The sequence below is a fragment of the Hakea prostrata genome, chromosome 7, assembly GCF_041222555.1.
Source record: "Hakea prostrata isolate BN-2017 chromosome 7, UWA_Hpros_2, whole genome shotgun sequence".
NCBI lineage: Eukaryota > Viridiplantae > Streptophyta > Magnoliopsida > Proteales > Proteaceae > Hakea > Hakea prostrata.
In genome coordinates this window covers 71,591,923-71,615,612 of record NC_142606.1, presented here as the reverse complement: position 1 = coordinate 71,615,612, position 23,690 = coordinate 71,591,923, and the positions used below count along the sequence as shown (strand labels likewise).

At 38.0% G+C, this 23,690-nt stretch overlaps 1 protein-coding gene across 2 annotated transcripts in view; it reads right to left on the bottom strand.

Annotated features, from left to right (window-relative positions):
- Window positions 1-21,206, bottom strand: part of DCL3 (dicer-like 3) — a 75,214-nt gene extending 54,008 nt beyond the window's left edge. For both annotated transcript variants that reach the window (XM_089161938.1, XM_089161939.1), the window contains exons 1-8: window positions 20,757-21,206; window positions 20,476-20,656; window positions 20,167-20,280; window positions 19,285-19,419; window positions 19,086-19,155; window positions 13,461-13,525; window positions 13,227-13,358; window positions 12,990-13,142 (exon numbers count right to left, since the gene is read on the bottom strand). In XM_089161938.1, coding sequence (XP_089018064.1) covers window positions 12,990-13,142; window positions 13,227-13,358; window positions 13,461-13,525; window positions 19,086-19,155; window positions 19,285-19,419; window positions 20,167-20,280; window positions 20,476-20,656; window positions 20,757-20,896 — 990 coding nt within the window. In that variant the 5' untranslated portion in view covers window positions 20,897-21,206. The remainder of the gene's footprint in view (window positions 1-12,989; window positions 13,143-13,226; window positions 13,359-13,460; window positions 13,526-19,085; window positions 19,156-19,284; window positions 19,420-20,166; window positions 20,281-20,475; window positions 20,657-20,756) is intronic.
- Between the last annotated feature and the right edge of the window lie 2,484 nt (window positions 21,207-23,690).

The following is a 23,690-nucleotide window of genomic DNA, read 5'->3' as shown; positions in this document are numbered from 1 at the left end:
TGTCTGTATCAAGGAAGAAAATTCGACCGAAACAGGAATTTCAACCTGGCAAAAGGCCGAAATTTCGGTCGAAACTGGACACTTTATTCTGGAAATTGAAACTTCAATTTTGGGCCTCATATGGACTCAAAATGATTTGGATTCTTGCATACTACCTATTTCAAGCATAATAAACACAATGAAACTAGTATTTTGCCCCAAAAAAACCATTGAAAATTTATCATTCAAGTATACTAACAAATGACTGGTTCCAACAAGTGCAAAATGTATTGCATACAGGCACAAACTCATCATCAGCACAAATGAATTGTTTGGTAGAATGGTTACAAATACAACAAGTCAACAAAATAAAATGACCGACTAGATCAAGTGATGGTGTCTCACATATATTAAGTTGAAGCCCATATATCATATATACATAAAATAAAAATACATAATTTTAGAAAATAATTATTAAAATAAAAAAATGGTAGCAAATAATAAAAAGATAAAGTAACAAAACACAATCATAGATCATAGTCCTAGGCTAAACATATATTAATTTCAAGGCAATACAAGATCATTTAAGGCATGAACAAAACAAAATAAAAAAGGGGAAGTTTGGAACTATTGGGTATGGCTTCTACTTCACATTCTACTGTTGCCGGAGTTTCCTTTGTAGCTGTTGAGTCTTAGGAAGTGTTTGGAGGCAAAAAAATGAGCAAAAGAGGTGTTTGAAGGCAAAGGAGTTGTGGAAATTAGGTGAAAATAGGATAAAAATCAACAAAAACAAGTTGGAAAGTTGAAATGTTCGAAATTTCGGTCGAAATAGTCAAAATTTCGGTCGAAATCTCCGAAATTTCAGTCAAAATTTGACACTTTTCCGAAATAATTGGAATTTAGTTTCTTTTTTAAGAATGCAGACATTTCGACCGAAATTTTCTTCTATGCTCTGTAGCTGTGAACAAAGACTTAAACTTACATAAACTAGATGTAAAGAATGCCTTCTTGCATGGGGAGTTGGAGGAAGAAGTCTATATGGAATTCCCACATGGTTTCTCTAATGACAATACTATAGGAAAGTTTGTCGGTCAAAGAGATCAATTTATGGGTTAAAATAGCATCCTACATGCTGGTTTGGAAGCCTCCAAAAGGCAGTGACCTCTATTGGGTACAAACAAAGCAATGCTGATTAAACACTATTTGTCAAGAAGTCAGGTACCAATATCACACTTCTTATTGTTTATATGGACGATATTGTCATCACAGGGAGTGATGGTAAGGAAATTCAAAGGTTGAAGGACTTTCTTTGCAGAGAGTTTGAGATAAAGATCTAGGGAAGTTACAGTACTTCCTAGGGATTGAGGTGGCTTGATCAAAGAATGGTATATACCAATCCCAGAGGAAGTATGACTTAGATTTATTATCAGAAGTGGGAATGTTGGGGTGTAAAGCAGTTAATCCCCCCATTGAGGCTAGAGCTAAACTAAAGGAAAAAGAGGGAGAACCAGTGGATAAAGGAAGATATCAAAGGTTGGTAGGAAGCTTATTTATTTGTCTCACACCAGACAAGACATTGCTTATACTGTGGGGATAGTGAGCCAGTTCATACATGATGCATGATCCATATTTAGCTCATATGAAGTCTGTTACCAGAATACTACAGTATTTGAAGGGAACTCCTAGAAAAGGAATACTTTTGTCCACTGATAACTCAGGTAGAAGCATACATTGATGCAGACTGGGCTGGATCTCCTGACAGGAAGTCAATTTAAGGTTATTGTACCTTTGTTGGAGGTAATCTTGTTACTTGGAGGAGTAAGAAACAAAATGTGGTAGTTTTATCTAGTACTTAAGCTGTGGTTCGTGGAGCTTGTAAGCTACTATGGTTGAAAGGCCTACTAAAAGATAATGGAGTCCAAGTTCCAAACCCTATAATACTATATTGTGACAAAAAGGCTGTCATCAGTATTGCCAATAATCCTTTACAACATGATCGAACTACACACAATGAAATTGACAGGTTTTTTGTCAAAGGAAAGCTGGAACAAGGGCTCATCTGCATGTCTTTTCATTGCCTCATTTTCTCTACCATAGATGCCTTCCATCTCTTATCAGCATAGGCTTTTGCCAATTTTTCGAAACAGAAACAGATAATAGAGAGGATATAAAAACATGGTAATACTCAGACAAAGGGTCATAAGAAACATATTTAGCTATGGGATGTTGAGTACAAGATCGAACTCCTTTTCTAGAAGCAATAGGAATATTAGAAGAAGATACTAGAGGGGAAACAATAGAATCTGATTATGGTGCAAAGGACTGAAGTGGTACCATGTCACTTTTCTCCACCTGCTTTGGTCAATTGTAATTCTTCCTTTGATAAGTCTGCACCTCCTTATTATAATCAATCTTGTTTTGAAATACCTCAATAGTGTGCCTCACAGGAGTGGTATCCCCCTGACAAGGTTCTTCACATGGTTCAAAAATCAAAGGGAAGAATTAGAGTCCTCAGGTATAGTGACCGAAGTCTCCCCCGGTCAAGAAACTCTCTTTGAACTCTTAAGTTGTGTTGTGGTGGTGTGTGGGAGTCATTGTGTGTGATAAAGAAGGTCTAAAGTTGAAAAGAACACCTCTCTTCTAGGACTCTCCCCTTAAAGAGGTGTATAGTAAGGGCAAGACTCCTTAAAAATTACATCCATAGACACAATAGTCTTTTTGGAAGAAGGATGATAACATTTGTATCCTTTCTGAAAAGCAGACTACCCCAGAAATACGCAGCGTAGGCCTCGGGGAGCCAGCTTACTCTGGTGGGATGTGGTTCTGGCATAACACACACAACCAAAAACCTTTAGGGGAAGAACAAAATAAAAGGCCCCCTAGATAATCTCATTAGGACATTTAAAAACAAGTATCCTACTGAGCATCTTATTCATAAGGAAAGAGGTAATGAGTATAGCATCACTCCAATATTGGTTAGGGATATTCATAGCAATCATAATTGAATGAGATATCTCTAAAAGATGCCAATTCTTCCTTTCGGCATCCCCATTTTGGGCAGCCGTATCAACACAACTGGTCTGGTGTATTATGCCAGAGACAGAGGGATATCTCTGAAATTCACCACAATATACTCAATGTCATTGTCACTGCGAAGGATCTTCACAATGGCATTGAAGTGAGCTTTAATCATATAATGAAAATCACAAAAACATTAAAAAACCTCATGTTTTTGTTTTAAAAGATAAATCCATGTAGAACGAGAGTGACAATCAATAAAAGTAACAAAATACTTATGGTCAGTAATAGATACACGTTGGCAGGGGCTCCACACATCAATGTGAATTAGCATAAAAGAAATAGATTTTCTATTATGAAAAGAAGGTAAATAAGTAGAACGGAATCGCTTCGCAAAAATTGTAGGCTTCACAAAAAAATTCATCTTTGTTACAAGAAGAAACTAAATCAAGAAATACTTTTTTAAGAGTTCCTAAAGGGGGGTGACCTAGCCTACAATGTCACTGATGAAAGTCTAATATTACCAAATGGACCTGATTAGAAGAGGCAGTCAAAGTAGAAGTAAATCCTCCAATCAACTCCAACAAATAAAGTCCATTCTTTAGTTTACCACGTCCAATCTCCTTCTACATTACTAGATCCTGGAAGACACAGTAAGATAGGGAAAATGTCACTTTACAATTCATAGAAAACAAGTTAGAAGAGAAAGAGAGAACATGCAGAACTTTAGATAAAGAAAGTGATGGAGAATGTTGAATGGTACATTTTCCAGCAATGGAAGAATAGGAGCCATCAACAATTCAAACTTTATCTTTTCAACAAGTTAGAGAATAATGTAAGAAAAAGAAGGATGAACCTGTTATATAATCTTTGGCTCTTATATCAATAATCCAGGGAGCAGAAATTGAAGAAACATGGAAGCCTGTAAAAATTTTACCCGAAGTAGAAAGGTAGGAATTGGTATGGATAGTGGAGGAAGCAGCAGAAAGGGTTGTACCAGTAGGAGAAGATGGGAGAATAAATCACAGAGTAGCTAACTCTTGTGAAAAACCAACTTTTGCAGAAGTGTTGTGAAAACCATCTTAAAAAGATTAGCCTTCATTTTTCCTATTCTTTATGCCCTTTTCTACTCAAAATCAGCAGGCTTCCTATGGAGCTTTCAACAATTAGCCTTGTTATGATATGGTTTGTGACAGTGCTCACACTTGAAAATCTCCGTGGCCGAATTAGATTTAGTGCTAACAGACTGTAAGGCTGATTTCTCCATAATAGGAGTATGAAGCATGGCTAATTAACGATTTTTCTCACGTTGAACAAGGGCAAAAGATTGTTCTAGTGTAGGAAAGGGAGAACGAATCAATACTTGCACTCTAATCTGATTGTACTCCACATTCAAACCCGCCAAGAAGTCATATACCCGAATCTTATTAACATGCTTCCTATAAGTAGCCACATCATCCAAATTAGTGGGGTGATAATCCCCAACTCTTGCCAAGGAGATCGCAACCCGGCATAATATTGGGCCACAGTCAGTTCCTTTTGGGTAGTCTCATGAAGTTTCTTCCATAGCTCATAAACCTGTGCATTATTCCCCAACTGTCCATACATTTCAGTAGTAGTCTTCTAGATTTGAGCTGCAGTATCAAGTAATATGTATCCACAAACAATATTTGCATTTTGCAATCATGGAATTCAAAAGGAATGACATAATAAGAAAGTCATTCGAGATCCATTTATCTTGTGAAACACCTGTGGTGGGAGGTTTGATAGTGGCGCCTGTAAGGTGTCCAACAAGTCCTCTTCCGGAAATAGTTAGGTAGGCAGATCGAGACCAAATCAAATAATTTGTTCCATCAAATCTTACTGAAAGAGGATGAAGAGTGGAGTAATGTTTGGAGCCAACAGAGGTTGTAGTACCAACCATGGTAAAAGATCTCGCTCTCGAGAGAGATCTCGCCACCTTGAAAAAGAGAGATCTCGACCATCTCGGTGAAATCTCGGTCGAGATACACAATTTTTTGGCGTCAACTCGGTGGCCCATCTCGATGGGTTTTAGGGTCCCAATTGGGTTGAAACTTGGTATTTAGCTTATCTAAGGCCTTTTGAACATGTTGGTGGCCTTGGATTTGTCAGAAACAACCCTATGTATGATTTCTAAGTCTACCCATAGTGTGAAACCGAAATGTAGTAGGATTAGGGAATGCAATGTTATACAACATGTAATATAGAACCTTTAAAGCATATAAATGAAAAGCAAGTATATCAAATGCATCAACTAACTTAAATGTTATCAAAATTCCATCCATATGAGAATCCCAATCTCAATTTTCAAGAATAAAATAATTATACAACCATTAGAAGTTCTATATAAGTCATTAAATCATAAATTCATAAGACAAGTAGAGAATGATTGATCTTCCTTGTTGTAGATGTGCTAAGAGTAGTTGCAAGTGAAAATTCAGCCAAAATCCACAAAAAAAGGCAAAAATTGAGAGTTCCAACGAGATCCAGGGCGAGATATGGCGAGATCTCGAGCGAGACATCCCAACTCGCAGATCTCGACCTCCATCTCGTCTTGCCAAGGTGAAAAAACGAGATATCTCGTGAGATCTCGGCGAGATACCATGGTACCAACGGTGGTTACAATGCCAAAAAACTGTCTGCAGTTCTTCAATCTTCACCCTTTCAAAACAACTTACACAATCAAGTCTAGGGAGTTATAAGACTTATAGGACTCAAAAGGTGAATAGGGTAAGTAACACCATTTCTTTCTTTCTTTCTTCCCTTTTTTTTTTTTAATGGAAAATCACAAACAAACCCCTAAAGAAATGTGAAATCAAAAAAAGACCCTTGAAGATATGTGAATTCACAAATAGGTCCTAGAGATATGCAAAAATTACAAACAAACCTCCAAAAAATATGTAAAATTACAAATACGTCCCTGAGAATATGCACATTTACAAATAGATCCCTGAAAATATGCAACTTTGCAAAAAAAAAGTCCCTGAGAATATTCAAATTTATAAAGGAGACCCCTGAAACATCAATATATATTTTTTCTTTTTCTTTCATTCTTTTTGGGCTAATAGAACCATAAGTTAGAAAGGGAAAAACCAAGACATGGTTCTATCAGGATTGAGGTGGTCTGGACATGTGGATTCTTCTGCTGCTGGAAGGCAACAATTGATTCTTGCGATTCCCAAAAAAGAAGAAACAAAAAGGTCCTGATGCTAGAAGGCGACGAGAATGGGAAAAAGGCAGCGATGGACTCTTGTGATTCCAAAAGAAGCAGTGGAGTCTTGCGGTTCCAGAAAAAAGGAAAAAGAAAAAAAGAGAATTGATGGTTGCTGGTATGGCGAAGAGGTGAAGGGCAGCGATGGTGTAGCGGTAGCGGTAGCAGGTCAAGTCCCAAAATCAAGAGATAGAGAGACGATCATTCCTTTCTTGCTTTTCTTTCCTTTTTTTCTCTAATCGATTTTTGGCTCTGATGCCATGTTAAGAAAAACGATTGTGGTAGAATGACTTAATCGATTAGTGATCTTAAGCCCTCTATTTATAATAAAGTGGGAAAATAACTATTACATAAATACCCTTACTTGGGTAACAAGAAATAGAAAATTACACAAACTAAAAATCTAACAGAATTGAACTCCTAATAGGACTCAACCAACATAATCTATTAGAAACCATGGCAAACTTAGTAAGGAAACAGGAAAATCAAAATGGAAAGAATGGTTGAAGTGACTGATAAGTGAGAGCGCCACGAAGAGCAAGCGCTTTGTCAACACTAACAATATGATGCCCCAACAAAAAACAACAGCCAAGATGGCAGCAAGGGCAGAGGTTCTGTAATGAAAGAACAGGCTTTCAGCAAGTGCTTTGAATCTCAAGCATGAAGTGCTTCCTCTGTGCCTCAGACTACTTCACTAGGTTGCATCTAACCTACAACCTCATGCACCTCTCCGCACACTGCACAGGCTGCTCAATTTAAGGGGAAAAGGCACACATTTTTTCCAATCAATACAAAATAATGGGTTTGTTTGGTTGAGCAAATAGAGTAACAACAACAAGAAGAAGCCTCGTCCCAACTAAATGGGGTTGGCTACATGGATTCTTACCTTCCAATCAACTCTGTTTAAGGCCATGCTAGATACAAGGTTATCTTAAGGTTATCTTTGCTATGCCCTTAGCTCTTCTAATTCTATCAATTTGGATTATATCACTTCTCCATATAGGGCATTTACAGGCCTCTGTTGAACATATGGTTGTGTCACCTCAAACGACTTTCTTGTAACTTGTCACTTACTGAGCTGCTCCCAGACCAGCTCCAATATGATCATTCGTTATCTTATCCTTCCTAGTCTTGTCACTGAAATAGTGTTTACAAAAAAAAAATCACTGAGCATATATTCTTTTGCAGAACACTAAAAATTCAGAAAGGGGTTGTGTATTAATTATTCGTTATTCAGGATTGCAGAATGCTCGGATATGTCACTGAGGTTAATTAAGGTGAATTAGTAAATTTGGGTGCAAGAGGCACTTTAAAATGATGCAGAGTGGGTAACATCTCTGTTGAAGGAGACTATCTAGTTGATGTGGAAAATGAAGATCTAAGCCATTTGACTAGCAGAGTAGTGAGTGGGAAGGATCATTTAGGATATCTCAACATTCTCTCTGAAACACTATAATCCCTCAAAGATGATACCAACATAATCTCAGGAGGTATTCTATTCCCAAGACACTGATATTTTTTTAATGTGAAATCAGCTGGAAGAGAACAATAACCCATTGGAATAGAAAGTTGAAATTCAGAAACCAACCATGCTAGTATATCACCAATTCAACAACAGCAATGATGCAATTGTAATTACGATGCTGTTGAAAATGCATCCAGAAAAGAAAACAAAAAATGTTGTTGAAAGTTTAAAGACATTTTTCATGGGACAAGTTTAAACAATCTAGCTTTCTCAGAGGTGGAAAATTTAATGAGCTCTATTATTTTATTAAACAAAGTTTCTGACAAATCTGACTAAGATCAATGTGAGCATCTTCACAAACATCTAATAATCATGGTTGTCAAAGTCCTAGGCGAACAAAGGCAGTTCAAAAACTAAGACAACATCAACAAGGTGCCTAGTGGTTAGGCCCTCAATCCAAAAAATAAAAAAATAAAAGCACCAGGCCTACAAAAAGCTTTGACAATTATGCTAATAATATTATCACATTATGGAAGTTCCAGTAAATCAATCCAGAATATGTTAACAGACTGAAGCTGCTCAACCACTCTGGAGATCTGATTCTACCATATTGACTGGTTTAAATGATTAACTTACATAAAATTCTAACTGAAAGAATTATAGCCTCCTACTACCATATCAAAAAGGCAGTGGAGCATTTTGGTGACTGTCTCAGCTGAACTTACTCGAACCCAAAATTTTCTGTTGTATTCCGTGACGTTAGTGTATTCACATGTCACATGTGCACAAACCATTCATTTATGTGCATTTGTGTGCCAAACATAGGAAAAGAAACACTAATGAGCTTGCATTATGAACTGTCAATCTTCATTGCCACCTGACATTCAGCTGTTCCTACTCCATAGGCTTGATTGTATTCCGAGTTCAACCAGCTCATGTCATGCAAGAACCATCGATTTTAATGGCTTTCCTATATTGTTGCTCATCAAACATGAAGAATGGTGTACCACAGCGCCGCAGAATGACAGGTCCACATCTGATCCACAACCAGCTGATGTAAACCCAGTTTTACAGTGATGGGTAGTTGCGGAATTTCCCTGTAACTAAGGGCTGCCCAGGAATGCCAGCAAAGAGAAAGCTTGCTCTAGAACTTAAAGGGTATTCTGCAGCTCAAGAAACCCTGCTGTAATACTTAACAGAGATCTGAATTATAACAAAAACAGGAAAATTAGGGTTTGGAGGGTTTCAGCTAGGGTGGGAGAGGGGCTGCACTTGCTGTTCTGTAATTACAGAACTTGTGTTTGATGGTCTGCAATGTAGGGTATGCTGGTATGGCCTGAATTGAAGTAGGGTTTATGTTTCAGCAGTTAGAAAATAATTTGAAGAAATTCAGAGGAAGAAGATGAAGGGGAGGAATTTTTCTGCACTAAGGAAACTAGGTTCAATTGGGGGAATAACAAGAGAACCAAGGCCTAGGGGTAGGTCGGTCCTAGGGAGAGAAAAAGGAAGGTTAAAGGGGCCGGGAAAAGGAAACTGCAGGGATTGAGGTTTTAAAGCTGCCGCAGGGCAGCAGAGGGGTTAAGGGACTCATGGGGTTAGGGGAAAGGTCGAGGATGGGCAGGGGGCTGTCTCAGGAAGCAGGCAGGGGGATAAGGGTACTGTTGGGAGTGGAGGAGGGGCTGAGAGGGTCCGCAACAGAAGGGGGAGGGTTCCTAGAACTTGCGCAAGAAAGAAAAGGGGTGGGGGAAGGCTGCAGGTGAGACAGGAGGTGGCGGAAAGGGGTGGGGGCTGCTGGACTTACTTGTTTACTGCTGTATCTCTTGAAGAAAGTTGCTTGATTGCTTGTAGATTGCTGCAATGAAGAAGAAGAAGTTGCAATGGATGCTAGATTACTGATCCTTGAACAAAACTTTTACTCAACCATGGACCCCTCAACTAGGAAACATTGATCCTCAAACTCAAACCAATTTTATTCAATAATCAGAACTTGGGAATTACAAAGAATACTAGGCTACTTTTTTTTTTTTTTTTTTGGATGAATAAATAACTAAATTACCAAAAGCCAAAAGAGCACATACAAAGAGCACCTACAAAGGGAACAAAGGGGGGGGGGGGGGGAAGTCCCAATCAAGAAGGGGACAAAAAGAAGCTGAGAGACTCCAAGAACTAACAATCAAACTATTTCTTGGAGAATCTACAACAGGGGGGTGGGGAAGAGACCAAAGTCTAGAAGAAACATCAAAGCAGATGGCATTCCAAATCAAATCTCTAGGACGGGATTTGGATGTCCATCTTCGCATGTTACGCTCCCACCAAAGATGGTGAATAGTGGCCGCAAAGACAAGCTTAGCCACATCGTCACATATAGAGGTACTAGCAAAATTTCTCAGGATCCATTTCCAATCTCGAGCAAAGCCAAAAGAACGACGTGATCTGGGCCAAATGGATGCAAGGGCAAGGGACCAAACAAAGCGGGAAATAGGGCAACTGAAAAAAAGATGGTCAATATCCTCTGAACTATTCCAACAGTTGGTACAGTTAGGGTTGGCGGGGATGTGACAGCTAATAAGAAAAGCTTGGGTAGGCAGGGCAAGGCCAAGGGCTCTCCAAAGTGTTAGGGCATGGCAAGGGATGTGGCCTTTAAACCAAACAAGAGGGGACCAAGGGATAGGAGGAGATGGGGTTCTTAGGAGGTTCCAAGCTGATGCAGTAGAAAAGGGGGTAGGATGGGGCTGCAACCAAGTAATGCGATCATCGATGAGGGGGAAAAGGGGGGAGGGAGCTCCAAACCTGTGTGAGACTTGGGTGGGGGGATGGGGACCAAGACCCAGAGGAGATGAACGTGGAAAGGGGAGTGGATTTTGGGATACGGGTGTTATAAACGTTTCTAGGGCCAAAAAGAGCGTACAGGATACCCATCGGATGCCAGGGGTCAAGCCAAAAAGAGATGGAGAAACCAGTTAAGACACTAATAGAAATGGTAGGGAGAGCACGACCACGGAGAATCAGGAGCTTCCTCCAAATCCAGGAGGGATTGGAGGGGAGCGGAACAGTCCAAATCAAGTCAGTCTTGAGAAGGTAGGAATAGACCCGGAAACCCAGGATGGAATCATGTTTGGAGGCAATCTTCCAAATGAGTTTCATGAGACAAGCCATATTCATATCATGGATACGGCGAAAACCAAGACCACCCTCAGATTGGGGACAGCAAACTGACTTCCAGCTAATAGGATGAAGAAAGCGGGGAGACTCCTGGCCCTTCCAAAGGAAAGCACAAAACATGGATTCCAGAGAATGGATGATAGATTTAGGCAGGGAAAAGATACCACACCAGTAGAGGTAAGAGGATTGGAGGACAAAGCGGATAAGCACCATTCTCCCAGCAAACGAAAGTAGCTTACTCTTCCAAAGTTGTAGCTTCTTTCGAATATGATCAAGCATGGGGGAGCAGTGGTGGCGAGTGAGCCTACCATGGATGAGGGGGAGACCAAGATAGGTCACAGGGAAAGAGCCTGGGCTGAATCCAGAGAGCGCAAGGAGGGAGGTTCTAGAGGAATCAAAGAGACCAGAGAAAAAGATGGTGGATTTCTCAAAGTTGACTCTAAGTCCCGATAGGGATTCAAAGTGGGAGAGGATCGAGAGGATAGAAGAGATGGAGGAGTGGCCAACCTTAGAGAAAATCATGAGGTCATCAGCAAAGGCGAGGTGGGTGAGCTTAAAGGAGCGACACTTGGGAATGGGAGAAATGAGCATCTGATCAGTTTTGGATTGAATGAGGTGGGAGAGCACTTCCAACGCTAAGGTAAAGAGGAAAGGGGATAGGGGGCATCCTTGACGAATACCAATACGCGAAGCGAAGAAACCAGTCGGGGAGCCATTGGTGATGACCGAGAAGTGAGGGGTAGAGATACAAGTCTCGACCCTGTGGACAAAGGGGGGGGAAGCCCATTACCGAAAGGACTTCATTGATGAAATCCCATGGAATAGAGTCAAAGGCTTTATGAAGATCAACCTTTATAAGAGCAGCAGGGGAATGGCTAGCTCTATCAAAGCCACGGATAATCTCAGCACAGAGGAGAATATTATCAGAGATGCTCCGACCGGCAATGAAGGCCGACTGATTGGGACTGACCAGAGAGGGGAAAACCAATTTAAGACAATTGGCCAGGATTTTGGAGATGAATTTATAGATGAGATTACAGAGCGAGATGGGACGAAAATCAGAGAGAGATGAGGCTCCAGGCTTTTTGGGGATAAGACAAAGAAAGGTGTTGTTGATGGTGGAGAGTTGGGCAGGGTAAAGGAAGAAACTGCGAATAGCGTGAATAAGGTCGGGCTTAATGAAGTCCCAAGTGGCCAGGAAGAATCCCATACTAAAGCCATCAGGACCAAGGGCCTTGTTGGCTTTGTGGGAACGAATGGCAGAGCGGATCTCATCAAGAGAGGGAATAGAGCAGAGAGACAGGAGAAGAGAGGGGTACTTATAGCCTTCAAAAGACTCTAACACTATGTGGGACTCCTTAACAGACAAGGATCCCACCATATAATGTGGATTCTTGAATTGGAATCTAAACAATTAGAGACACATGCTGAAAATAAAAACTAACTGAAGACTCTAAGGAGTTCCACTTCAAAAGAATTCCCTAGGACACTCAACCACCAACTACTGAAAGACTACTTCTAATTAAAAGTAAACTCTTACAAGATAAAAATTCTCCTAAAGCTCCTAAAGATGGGAACCCTCTTTGTACAAGAGTCTTATCTTATCCACATTCGACAACCTAACCAATTCAAACACAACTCAAATCAACAGATAAAAACCAAAAGATGGGAACCCTCTTTGTACAAGAGTCTTATCTTATCCACATTCGACAACCTAACCAATTCAAACATAGCTCAAATCAAGAGATAAAAACCAACTCAAACTCTAGAGATAAAGCTGGAAATAATTCCAGCAATAAAAGAGGGCTGAAAATGCCCTAAATACCCCTATTAGAAGATTCGGCCAGCTCAATAAGGCTTCTTATAGCCATCTAGCAAGGCCCCACTTAGGGTTCGGCAAGGGGGGTCTCTGCGTTCACATCACCAACCTTCAGTATAGAAGCTCAGAAACCATGCCCACCCCATTTTCTTCTCCAAAAAATAAAAGAGGGGGTTATCAAGATTCAATATTAATCACTAGCAAATTCATGAATGAGTAAATTGGATCAGCTAATGGAAAGGCCTGGAAATAGCTCACAACTGTTCGAACATGCTTGATATAAATTATGCAGGTTAAATATTAAATAGGAATACCTCTCGAGCACATATAAGGCCAAGATCATCCAAACAATGCAGAATCTTCGAATGGTGATTGGATAAACGTTTTCTGAAGTTCCTGTATATTTCATCAGTGTCATTGAATTGACTTGGCAATTTCTCTTGCATCTCAACCAACAAAGCATCAGACTGCTCAGAAAGAAGAGCCATATCAGAAACTTCTAAAATAGAAAAGCCACAAATGGGAGAGGAAAGAGAATGGTAAAGGAAAACCTTAGAAAATGAAGAATTCAATTTTGTCTTGAAATCCTCAAAACAAAAGTTAAAGGGGTCATAATATCTAGTGATTTCTTTTGCAGAGGGAATATATAACTCCAGTTCAGCTTTATCCTCAACAGTATAAATCTGCAGCACCTCATACAACAAAAACTTAGGTTTGCATTGTGTAACCCAAAAAAAGTTCAGAAAACAGAAATTAACTTAAGTGTGGTGAAATCTATAACTGACCTTTGAATCTAAGATGCATTCAAGTTCAGAAATTTGATCCTCACAATCCATGCTTGATGATACACCTATCGTATATAAACATTTCAGAAAAAATATTAGAAAAGGTCTCATGAAGCAACTACCACCCAGTTTTTGAACCAGTTTGAAGAAAATATAAGCAAATGCCACAAGGTTTTTGAACCAGGTGAAAAAACATAACTCAAAAGTAGAAAAGGTTGCATCCACCAAATGCTCTGTAATCTAATAAATGAACCATTAAGGGAGCACTAAATGAAAGAAGCAATGACGAGCATACAAGATTATTGTTTCTTTTCTTTTTTTATAACACAATATAAAGTGTTCATGGACAGAGCTTGAGGTTAAATACATAAGTCAGTTTTACATACATCTCTAAGCTCATATAAAGCACTCAGCATATGAGAAAGAAGCTGTATCCTTAGGTGGAAATTTGAAATTAGAATGTTCTCCATTTCACAAATGGAGAACCCTAAGTCTTCCTTCGAAGGAGCCAACTAACATTCTGAGGCATTTTATTAGATATGTCTAATTAGAGGAGATGAGAAATCATCATCCCATATCCCAGAGATTAGTTTGGTTCACAACCATGCATTTTCTTTTTTGGGGGGGGGGGATGAATAATTTATATATTTATTGGTGGGTCAGCTAAAACAATGTTTTTTTTTCCAAATGGCTAAGAATCCTCTGATCATGAGGACAATTGGCATATTCCATTTTTCTAGCTAATGAACATGAGACTACATTGGATAGTTGAAGTACCAGAAAAGAAAGAGTAGAAATTTTGTCAGATGAATTGAAACTGACGAGGGCAGGCTACTAATGATGAGTACACTAAAGGAAAGATGGATAGCGTCTTTTCATAGAACACTAATGATGAAGCCCGTATCTAGGGCAGTTTGATAATTTCCCCAGATTCTTAGGGTTGCCCAGGATTTCCAGCGGGGGTGAATGATGTTTCAGAGGTTGTGAGAGTACTCTAGGGCTTTTCTGTAACTGGAAACAGATCAGAATTCTACTGTAAACTGAATCCCAGATTTGAAATTCAAATTTAAACTGGAATTAGGGTTAATGGTAGGTTTCAGCCATGGTGGGTTTTGGGTCTGTTTTGCTGGTTCTGAAAATTCAAAACTGGTTTCAAGGATTCAGAGGGTTTAAAGGAGGTGTGATTGCCTAATTTAGGGTTTCCTTAAGTTTTAAAATTTCTGCAGAATTCACACAACATAGAAGATCAAGTGCAGGAATTTCTGGGCTAGGGGAAATAGGGCTGAATTCAAGAAATAATAAGGGTAGCTCCTAGGGGTTAATGCAATTCTATGGAGGTGAAGGGGGCCTAATAGGTGTTGGAAAACAAGACTTAACAGGGGGGAGGAGGGGTTTGCTGTATCGAAGGGAAGAAGAAAGGGGATGGGAGGGCTATGGTTGTGAGAGTAGGTGTAGGGCTTGGCCGGAACTGAAGGGGAAGGGATTGTATTTTACTTGGAAGGCTTGCTGCTGAAGTCAGGAAGAGGAGAAGATCACTCAAATTGCAGAATCACAGTGCACAAACCCAGCTGCAGGTCACCATCTCGGGATCCCACGACTTCTCTCAAGTCCATTCTTTCAACTCAATTTGTCATTCATCAATCAAATCTGAAAATTACAATGAAAGAAGAGACTATTTATAGCCTAATAATGACTTTGTCTGGGTTTGGGACTCCCAAATAGATAAGGATCACAACTCTAGACTACCCTACTTAAAAAGGAATCAAATTACAACAAGATCACAACCCTAGAATTGGAATCTTGTTAAGACATTTAACCTGGGACTGAAGCAAACAACTTCCAAATAAAAACAAACTCTAAAATATAGGATTCCTTCTGGATAAAGAATCTCATCTTATGACTAACTAACTTCTAATGACTTGGGCACTTTATATTTTTAAAATTGACTAACCCATATAGAAAAACAAAAGTAGATCTATGGCCCTTGGATCAAGGAAATTCTATCAAGACCCATATAGAGCGGTTGAAAATTGACCAAAATGCCCTTGGGCGTGCTCAGCCCTTCTTGAACTAGCTTCCATTTTCAAGTAGGCTTCGGCACTTTTTGGCTCTTCTTGGGCTGTCTAGGGCCAGGTTACATCAAATAAACAGAGACTCTTTAATTAATAGTGTCCAGAAGGCTGCATTCATTTGGAGTTCAAGACACCACATGTCATCTCATAGATATATAAGCAAAATTAGGCATTTGAAGTAAAAGAAGCATTAGGAGAAATGAACAGGCAAAGCACCAAACCCAGATGGAGGTTCCAACAGAAATGTGGAAGAGCTTAGGGTTGTGGTTTATCTTGGTTAACCAACCCATCTAACAAGATTACGGGCACAAGAAAAGGCCATGGTAATGAACGAGAAGCATTGAGCTTTCCATTTACAAAAATAAAAGGTGATACCAAAAGCTTCAATAACTCTAGACTCAAAACAATAAGCTATGAAAGAGGGAGGTTGCAAACTTGCAACCCACCCAAGAAAGGAAACTACTATTTCAGAGAACCAATTTGAATTTGTAATAGGAAGTTGAGAATGTCCAAAACGGAAGTCATTTTCTTACTTAGATGGCTCATGGAAAAGATAGAGAGAGGATAAAAGGATATCTATATGGTCTTTATGTTAGAGTTCATGTGGTGTAGCAGCAGTTCAGAAACTAGTCTCATCAGTAGTTGCCTTATAATGTAATGTTGCCTTTACCGTTTTACGTCAGCAGGGTGTATGTAATTTCTTCCTTTTCATCAGTGAAGTAATATAGGTGTATTGGAGACTCACTCCAACACACAACATGCTACTCCATTCTTCCTTACTTTTCTTCCCCAATTCCATCTCCTTCTTCCTCAACTCTTCTTCCGTCGTTCTTGGTGTTGTTCATATGTGTTAAATCACTAACCAAGAAAAAGCCTAGAACAGAGTAACTAGAGAGTTCTCTAGCATATACTATATTACTATAGAAAAGGTGTAATATGAATATGTGGATATAATTACAGACATCTATGATGCTAATAGTGACCACGAGATGTCAAATAAGGAATTTCCCAACTATAAGCGGGCTTCATCCAGGATCAGCCTTAAGCCCTTACATGTTTGTGCTTATCATGGAAGATTTGACCAGCTACATACCTGATGAGGTTCCTTATAGTTTCTGCAGATAAATGAGAAAAAAGCAGGGATTAATGCATAATTGTATCTTAAAATTATTCTGGAATTAACCATTTGAGGGATTAATCTACTTTTTGTTTTTCAGGGATTAATGTTTTTCTGCCTTACATTGGAGGGAAACAAACTAAGACTCAATCTAGGGAACTTAATTGGACTCAATTTGGGAATCCACTTTGGATTGGGATTCACTTTACGCCTCAACAACTTATAAAACAAATTCGGAAGGAGTATTCTAGAGATCTCCTCGTTAATAGTAATGTGTAAAAATAAATAACCAACTTCCACCAGGAATCTGACTTGAATATTGAATACTGTTAGGACCCTAGGATGAGGCCATGTGGAGGAGAGAGAGAATTAGGGTTAGTTGAGGGTCTATAAATAGAGGGACAAGTGAGTGGAGAGGGTATCGAATGTTTTTTGAGAGTTTTCTTGGGCAGCCGTAGGCTAAGGGACACCACTGTGAGGTGTGGGGGTGATTGACACCATTAAAACCAGCTCTATCTTGTTAATTTCTTGCATTTTAGTATTGATTTTCTAAGGTATTAGAAGGATCTTATCAAATACCAACTGGGACTCCCACTCAAACAAGGACTCCAACCACCAATCCAACTGAAAAACAAAAAGTAGATGTTGGATCCTAAAATTATTCTGAAATAACTATATCCTATCTATACCCAAAGGGGGTGGGGAAATTTGAAAATTCGGCCTTGTTTTGGGCCCACGTTCAGAGGGGCCCTATGCTTGCTAGATCTGGTTACATCAGAAAGGGATTTCTTAAAGTAAGTACTTTAGATATTTGGGCTCTATCATATCGAAGAAAGCAATATAGATGATGGTGTTGCCAAAAGAATTGAAGTACGATGAATGAAAAAAACAGGAGCATCCAGATCCAAAGTGCTTTGTAATTAGCATGTACCTTTAAATCTTGGAAGGTGAATTTAAAGAACTGTCATAGGGCCCTTCTAGATGCAGGAACCTGTGCAATAGGTATGGCCCCTTTTTCTCCCATGCAACCAGCTATGGTATATGGTATAAAATGTTGGGTGGTTAAGACACATCATACAAATGAGGATGTTGAGATGGTTGTGTGGCCAAACTGGATGACAACTGAGTTGGAGTAGCTTCAAGTCTTCAACACATGATAAGCAACTGGGGATTCATTTGAGGTGGCAAGGCATGTTCAATGGAAAGATCGAGATGCCCCAATTTAGAGGAATGATTTGATTTGGGATTTAAGGAACTAAAAGGGCCGGGGACAAGCCTAAATCAAGCCTAAGTAAGGTGTTGAAGAAAGCCATGCATAGCTTAGGCCTTGTAAGCTAGGATCCATGTAGCCTACCCCATTCAGTTGAGATTAGGGTATACTCTTGTAATTATTGTTGTTGGAAACGTGAGACAAAGCAGTTTTGATGATCTGAAGTACATGGTATGGCGGTACACCTCACTCGACTATAAGAAAATTTCTTCTTGGTAATAAGCATTCATTAAACTACAGATACCTCCTGAACTTTGCCCTAATTTCAATCATCTCCCATGTATCCTAAATAGTTTACTAAGCAAAGAGTTGTTCACAAGGCTTTGCTTACAATATACACCTATAAAATCTATAAAAATAATAATAATAATAAAATAAAATAAAAATTATAGTTTAGTTGTATGACCTACTATCAGGGATGGTGCAAAGTGTTGGGCAATTAAGAAGCATCATATGGATAAACTCTATATACTAGAAATGAGGATGTTGAGATCGATGAGTGGCAAAACAAAGGAGGATGAAGTAAGGAACAATCATGATAGAGCTGGTTTGTGAATAGCTACCATAAGCTAGAAAAATATCATTGGTGGCAACACAACCATGTTCAACAAAGACCTTAAAATGCCCTAGTATGCAAAAGTGATTTAATCTAGATTAAAGGAACTAAGAGAGTTAGGGGCAAACCTAAAGTAACATTAGGAGAAGTGGTGAGAAAATATATGCATGGATTAGGCCTTGTATCCAGTATGATCTCAATAGAGCTTATTGGAAGGCAAGAATTCATATAAGGATGAATTATGTTGATGTAGCATAATTACTCTTACCAAATAACAAAATATATATATATCAAGTCTATGCACCTACCTTCCAAGGTTTGAAGTTATAGATATTGTTTCCAAAAAGACTTCCACAAACTACTGTTATTGTCCAACTTAATTTTCCAAAACCAACATCATCCAAACTGATAGCTTCTTATGAAGGCCCCTATGATCAAATTTAATACCTTTACTTGGTATAGATGAAAACACATCCAAGACATGAACAAAATTTTGAGCAACTATTCACACAGGAAATTCCAATATTGCATTTCACCTGCAGATCTCCTACCTGCTACCCTGACAAAAGAAACAGTAAAATAAATCCAACATTCTTTAAAAGTATATTACCTTTCCTAACCACAGGTGATGCGGTCATTCCAAATATTTTTGGCTTGTTTCCAGATTTATGATAAAATTCCTTTAGCAAAACAAAATAAATCATTAATAGATTATTAAAAATAAAAAGGAGAATGGGGAGAGGGTTTACCAACTACCATAACATAATGCATATAATAGAAAAATTTTGAATCTCCAATCAAGCTTTTACCTTCATTATTTTTGTATATGGATGATTTCCTATTGCACGATGGCCTTCATCAAATATCATCAAGCATACCATTTCTATGCTCATGAATGCCTTCCTCAAAGCATCCAGTAAAATTTGAGGAGTCATAACCATTACCTGCAGAATGAAGGCTAAATACAGAGGCTTCCCAAGAATGGGGAGAATAAACAAGCAATAAAACATACAAGCATCTGTCTTTATGGGGGGAAGCAGAGGCCTATAAAACAGAGTGAGAAGACCAAAGGAATTCATAATGAGCCTATTTCTAGGCATGTCAGTGCACACAGAAGGGGTAAAAGCTAGCTTGGTATTGACATCAAGTACAATTAACTTCTGCTCTGCTAGAAGGATCTGAAGTCAGAACTCCATTTTCAAAGCTTCTGCTCCCACCAGGTGTGAAAGACAACCACTCCAAATGCAGGGTTACTGGGAAAGGACATTTCCAACCAGATTCATCCTGTCTCCTTTATTCCCTTATAACCCAGATAAAACCCATAAAGCATCACCATCATCAGAGCAAGAGCAATATGCATCTTTCTCATCTGTTACTTACAAATCTAATACAGGTTACAAGAATACTTCTGAAACCCAAATCAAGGATGGGTTTCCCTTGGTTCTTTCAAACCCATTCTCTAATTCTAAAATGATTAGATGAAAAGATGTACTCAACAACAACAGTTTATACAAATTAACATGAAAATTAGAGGGTAATTTTTTAGATACAAATTAAATATTATCGGTGGAAAACTGTGAATAATTACCCCACTTGGTTAGCCCCAAACGCTGGAAGAGAGACATTCATATTATAGCAGCAGAGACATATGAGTTACTGCCCGTAAATAATCTTTATAAAGCAAAACTTACATCTTGATCTCTTATTTCTTTCTTCCAAGATTCGGCACTCCATTCATCGACATTCTTAGCGCCATAATACTCTTCCACTTTGAGATTCGTATGAATCTTAATGACTTCAAATTGCTGCAAGCGGGGAGCCAGCCATGTTTCAAATACAGCATTCCTCATAAGAAACAAAATGCTAAACGCAGTGGAGACTTTAACTTACTTAAAACGGAAAAGCACTAAAAAAAAACACAAATTTTGATAAATTAGGTAGCAATACACCACATCAAGAAAAAATAAACACTGAAACTGCCAATGATTATTCTAGGACACCTGATTAACCAGATGAACAGTTGGTGCCAGAAATATAATCAACTTCTTTTCTGCATTCATCTTCATTGCTTGCCCAATTTCCTTTATGAGCATCACAGCGATCATTGTTTTCCCTGCACCGGTTTCCAACATAGCGATCGTATTTTTTCGAAGAGCAACTTCAAAAACTTCTTTTTGGTAACTGCAGAATACCAAAAACAACAACCCAAAAAAGAAAAACATTATGTACACTTAAATATCTATGCATGTCAAGAAAGAAATTCAAAAGTGTAAAGGCCGACCTCCTTGCATCGAATTCCTTCGAAATCAGTCCGTTCTCTTTCTTAGTTTCACACTCATCACTATGAGACATCTTGGACTGTGACTTTGTGAATTGTTCGAAGCTTCTCTTCAGTGGACTAAGCTCCCCAGAGGCAGCCATGGATGAAGACCAACGATAGTACCGGGAAACTCTAGTTCTCACTCTTGAACTGCAAACGTTTAAGGCGTGAAGTCCTAAAGCGAACTGTTAAAAGTTCCGAACAGAACAGAAGTACAAATATCTCTTCGGTTTTCTTTCTTTTTGGCAAGAATATCTCTTCGAAATTACAAAATAAAAGAAAATAGAAAATTTTGGGAGGGGTAAGAACATAATATTAATTAGGCGGCAAAAGTATGAGCCTTTAAATCGGAAAGGACTCTCAAGGATATTTCATATTGGATTGCAAGTTTTGCAACACCAATGGGTGTTTTCTTTAGAAAACATTCGGAAGACATTAAGGATCTCTGTTTTTTTTTTTTTCAATTTTTATTCTCTATGCTTATTTAAAAAAAGGAAATTTTCATCTCAAACCCCTGAGATTTGGTCTTTGTCATTTTTATTCGAAAAAAAATTGAGACTTTGCATCTGTCTCCCCTGAGTTATAGAAAAAGTCAATTCAATGACAAATTATCGTTTCTATGACTGATTTGTCCTTATTCTTTTTTCTTCTTTTTTTTTTTGATAATTTTTATCTGAACCTTAGGTTTGGTTTATGTCATTTTTAGTTTAAAAAAACTAAGACTTTCAATTTGCCTCTCTTGTACTATAGAAAAAATCAATTGAAGGACAAATTATCACTTTTATAATGAATTTGCTTTTTTTTTTTTAATCTAAAGTTTTTACATATACACCCCCACCTGCCATGAAACTCAAGACTCTCCTTTTAGTCCAAAAATTATAGAAAAGTCTTAAAATTCAAATAAATTTATATTAGGAACAAATTACCCTTATATGTTAAAATGACTCAATTACCCCGTAGCTTAAACCCTACTTGCAAAGATAAAACTTAAATGGAGATGGGTGCTTGTTAGGGGTGTCAATTTATAGCCCAAACCGCACCGGCCCGTTATAGCCCGAAACGAACCTTAATGGGCCGTAATTGGGTGAGGGTCGTGGAGCCCGCACCAACCCGAAACCGAACCGCAACCTGTTATAACCCGTTTTGTAATTTTACATTAAATATTATTTGAATTATTATATTACCATTAGGTAGTTGGTATAGACAATTAAAAAAATTAAGCATGAATTCAAATATCAAATAGTCATTTTACTACTTAATATTTAGGTTCTTGATTTCTATAGAATGGGTGGGTTTTTTTTTAATGGAAATTGACCAATAGCAACTTTGCTTTCCATATAATTTTCACTTTTGTTGTAAGATGCTCAATTGTTTATTCTTGTTATTTTTCTTACACATCATAAATCTCTAGTCAACCCGAATCTAAATCGTTACCCCAAACCGTTAGTTAGCCCGAACCCAAACCGCACCAAACCGAAACCGGCCCAAAACCGCCCCAAACCACACCGTTGACACCCCTAGTGTTTGCTCTTTGGTTGAGTTGAGCAAACGGAAAGTGAAGAAGATGGGTGAAGGGGGAATCTCTTCATCCATCTCGGCTAAGATTTTACTTTGCAAATAAGGTTTAAAATAAAGGGTACTTGAGTCATTTTAACATACAAGGGTATTTTGATCTTATTTTAAAATTTATTTGAATTCTAAGATTATTTTTATAATTTTTTGACTAAAAAGGGAGTCATGAGTTTCTTGGCAGGTAGAGATGTGTATGTAAAAAAATTAAATTAAGAAAAAAAGGACTAATTGGTCATAAAAAGTGACAATTTGTCTTTAAATTGACTTTTTTTATAGCATAAAAGGCAAATGCAAAGTCTTAACTTTTTTGAGCTAAAAATGACATAAACCAAACCTCAAGCTGTCCAGATGAAAATTACCCTTCAAAAAATATAAGTATAAGAATTCATTATTAGTCAAGAATGAAAAATGGTTTGGTGAAGTTGTCAAAAATAAATTATGAAATGAAAAATAATTTTGACATGTCAAAATAAAAAATTGTTAGGAAATGATAGTGAGCAAATGAGAAAAGAGAAAAAAAAAAAAAGTATGGTTTCTTATTAAAAATGTATATTGACTATTTTACCCTCATCTTAACTATAAAATTTGAAGTAAACCTTTGTATAGATGAAAAAAATGAAATTATCACCATAATCCATAATAGACAAAAAGTCTACTATGGATTTTGGAGGCTTTTCTATTATTTTAACTAAAACCAAAACTGATAGATGCCAAACATTTTTAAATAATGAAAAATTCTCATAATTGAGAATGATAATTGATACAAAAGAGAGCCTAAGAAAGTGAGTTTTAGGTGAAAGTAAGTTTGTTTATTTTGTTTGAATCCCCGGCCTCCAAGAGCAAAACTTCGTATTTAAATCATGTATAAGAGCTATCCTAAGTAGTCATAGCCAAGCCATTTATGTTCGGATAACAATTGTCTTGAGGAGTAGTTAAGGTGCACATAACCAAGTCCTTTATGTTCGAAGCCCCTTAACTGTGCCTAATATTCTCCTGTCTACTATATGTACTTCTAATAATTTATAAATATATATTATTTTTCTGAAGGAGAAAAGAAAAAAGAAAAAGGTACGCTTGAGCTGGTCATAATGTGTATATTTTTATGTATATTCATTTGTCTTGTACAAAAATGGAAATGTGTCTCTATACAAACAGGTAATATTAAGAGCAAATTGCACTGGCATCCCAAAATAGAGGCCTTAAAGCATTGACACCCATTACCAAAAAAAAAGCACTGACACCTCACTTTATGTTTAAAAAAAGTAAGGACCTCAAAATTGAATTTTTATTAAATATATTTGTCAACTTTATCACTAAAAAATC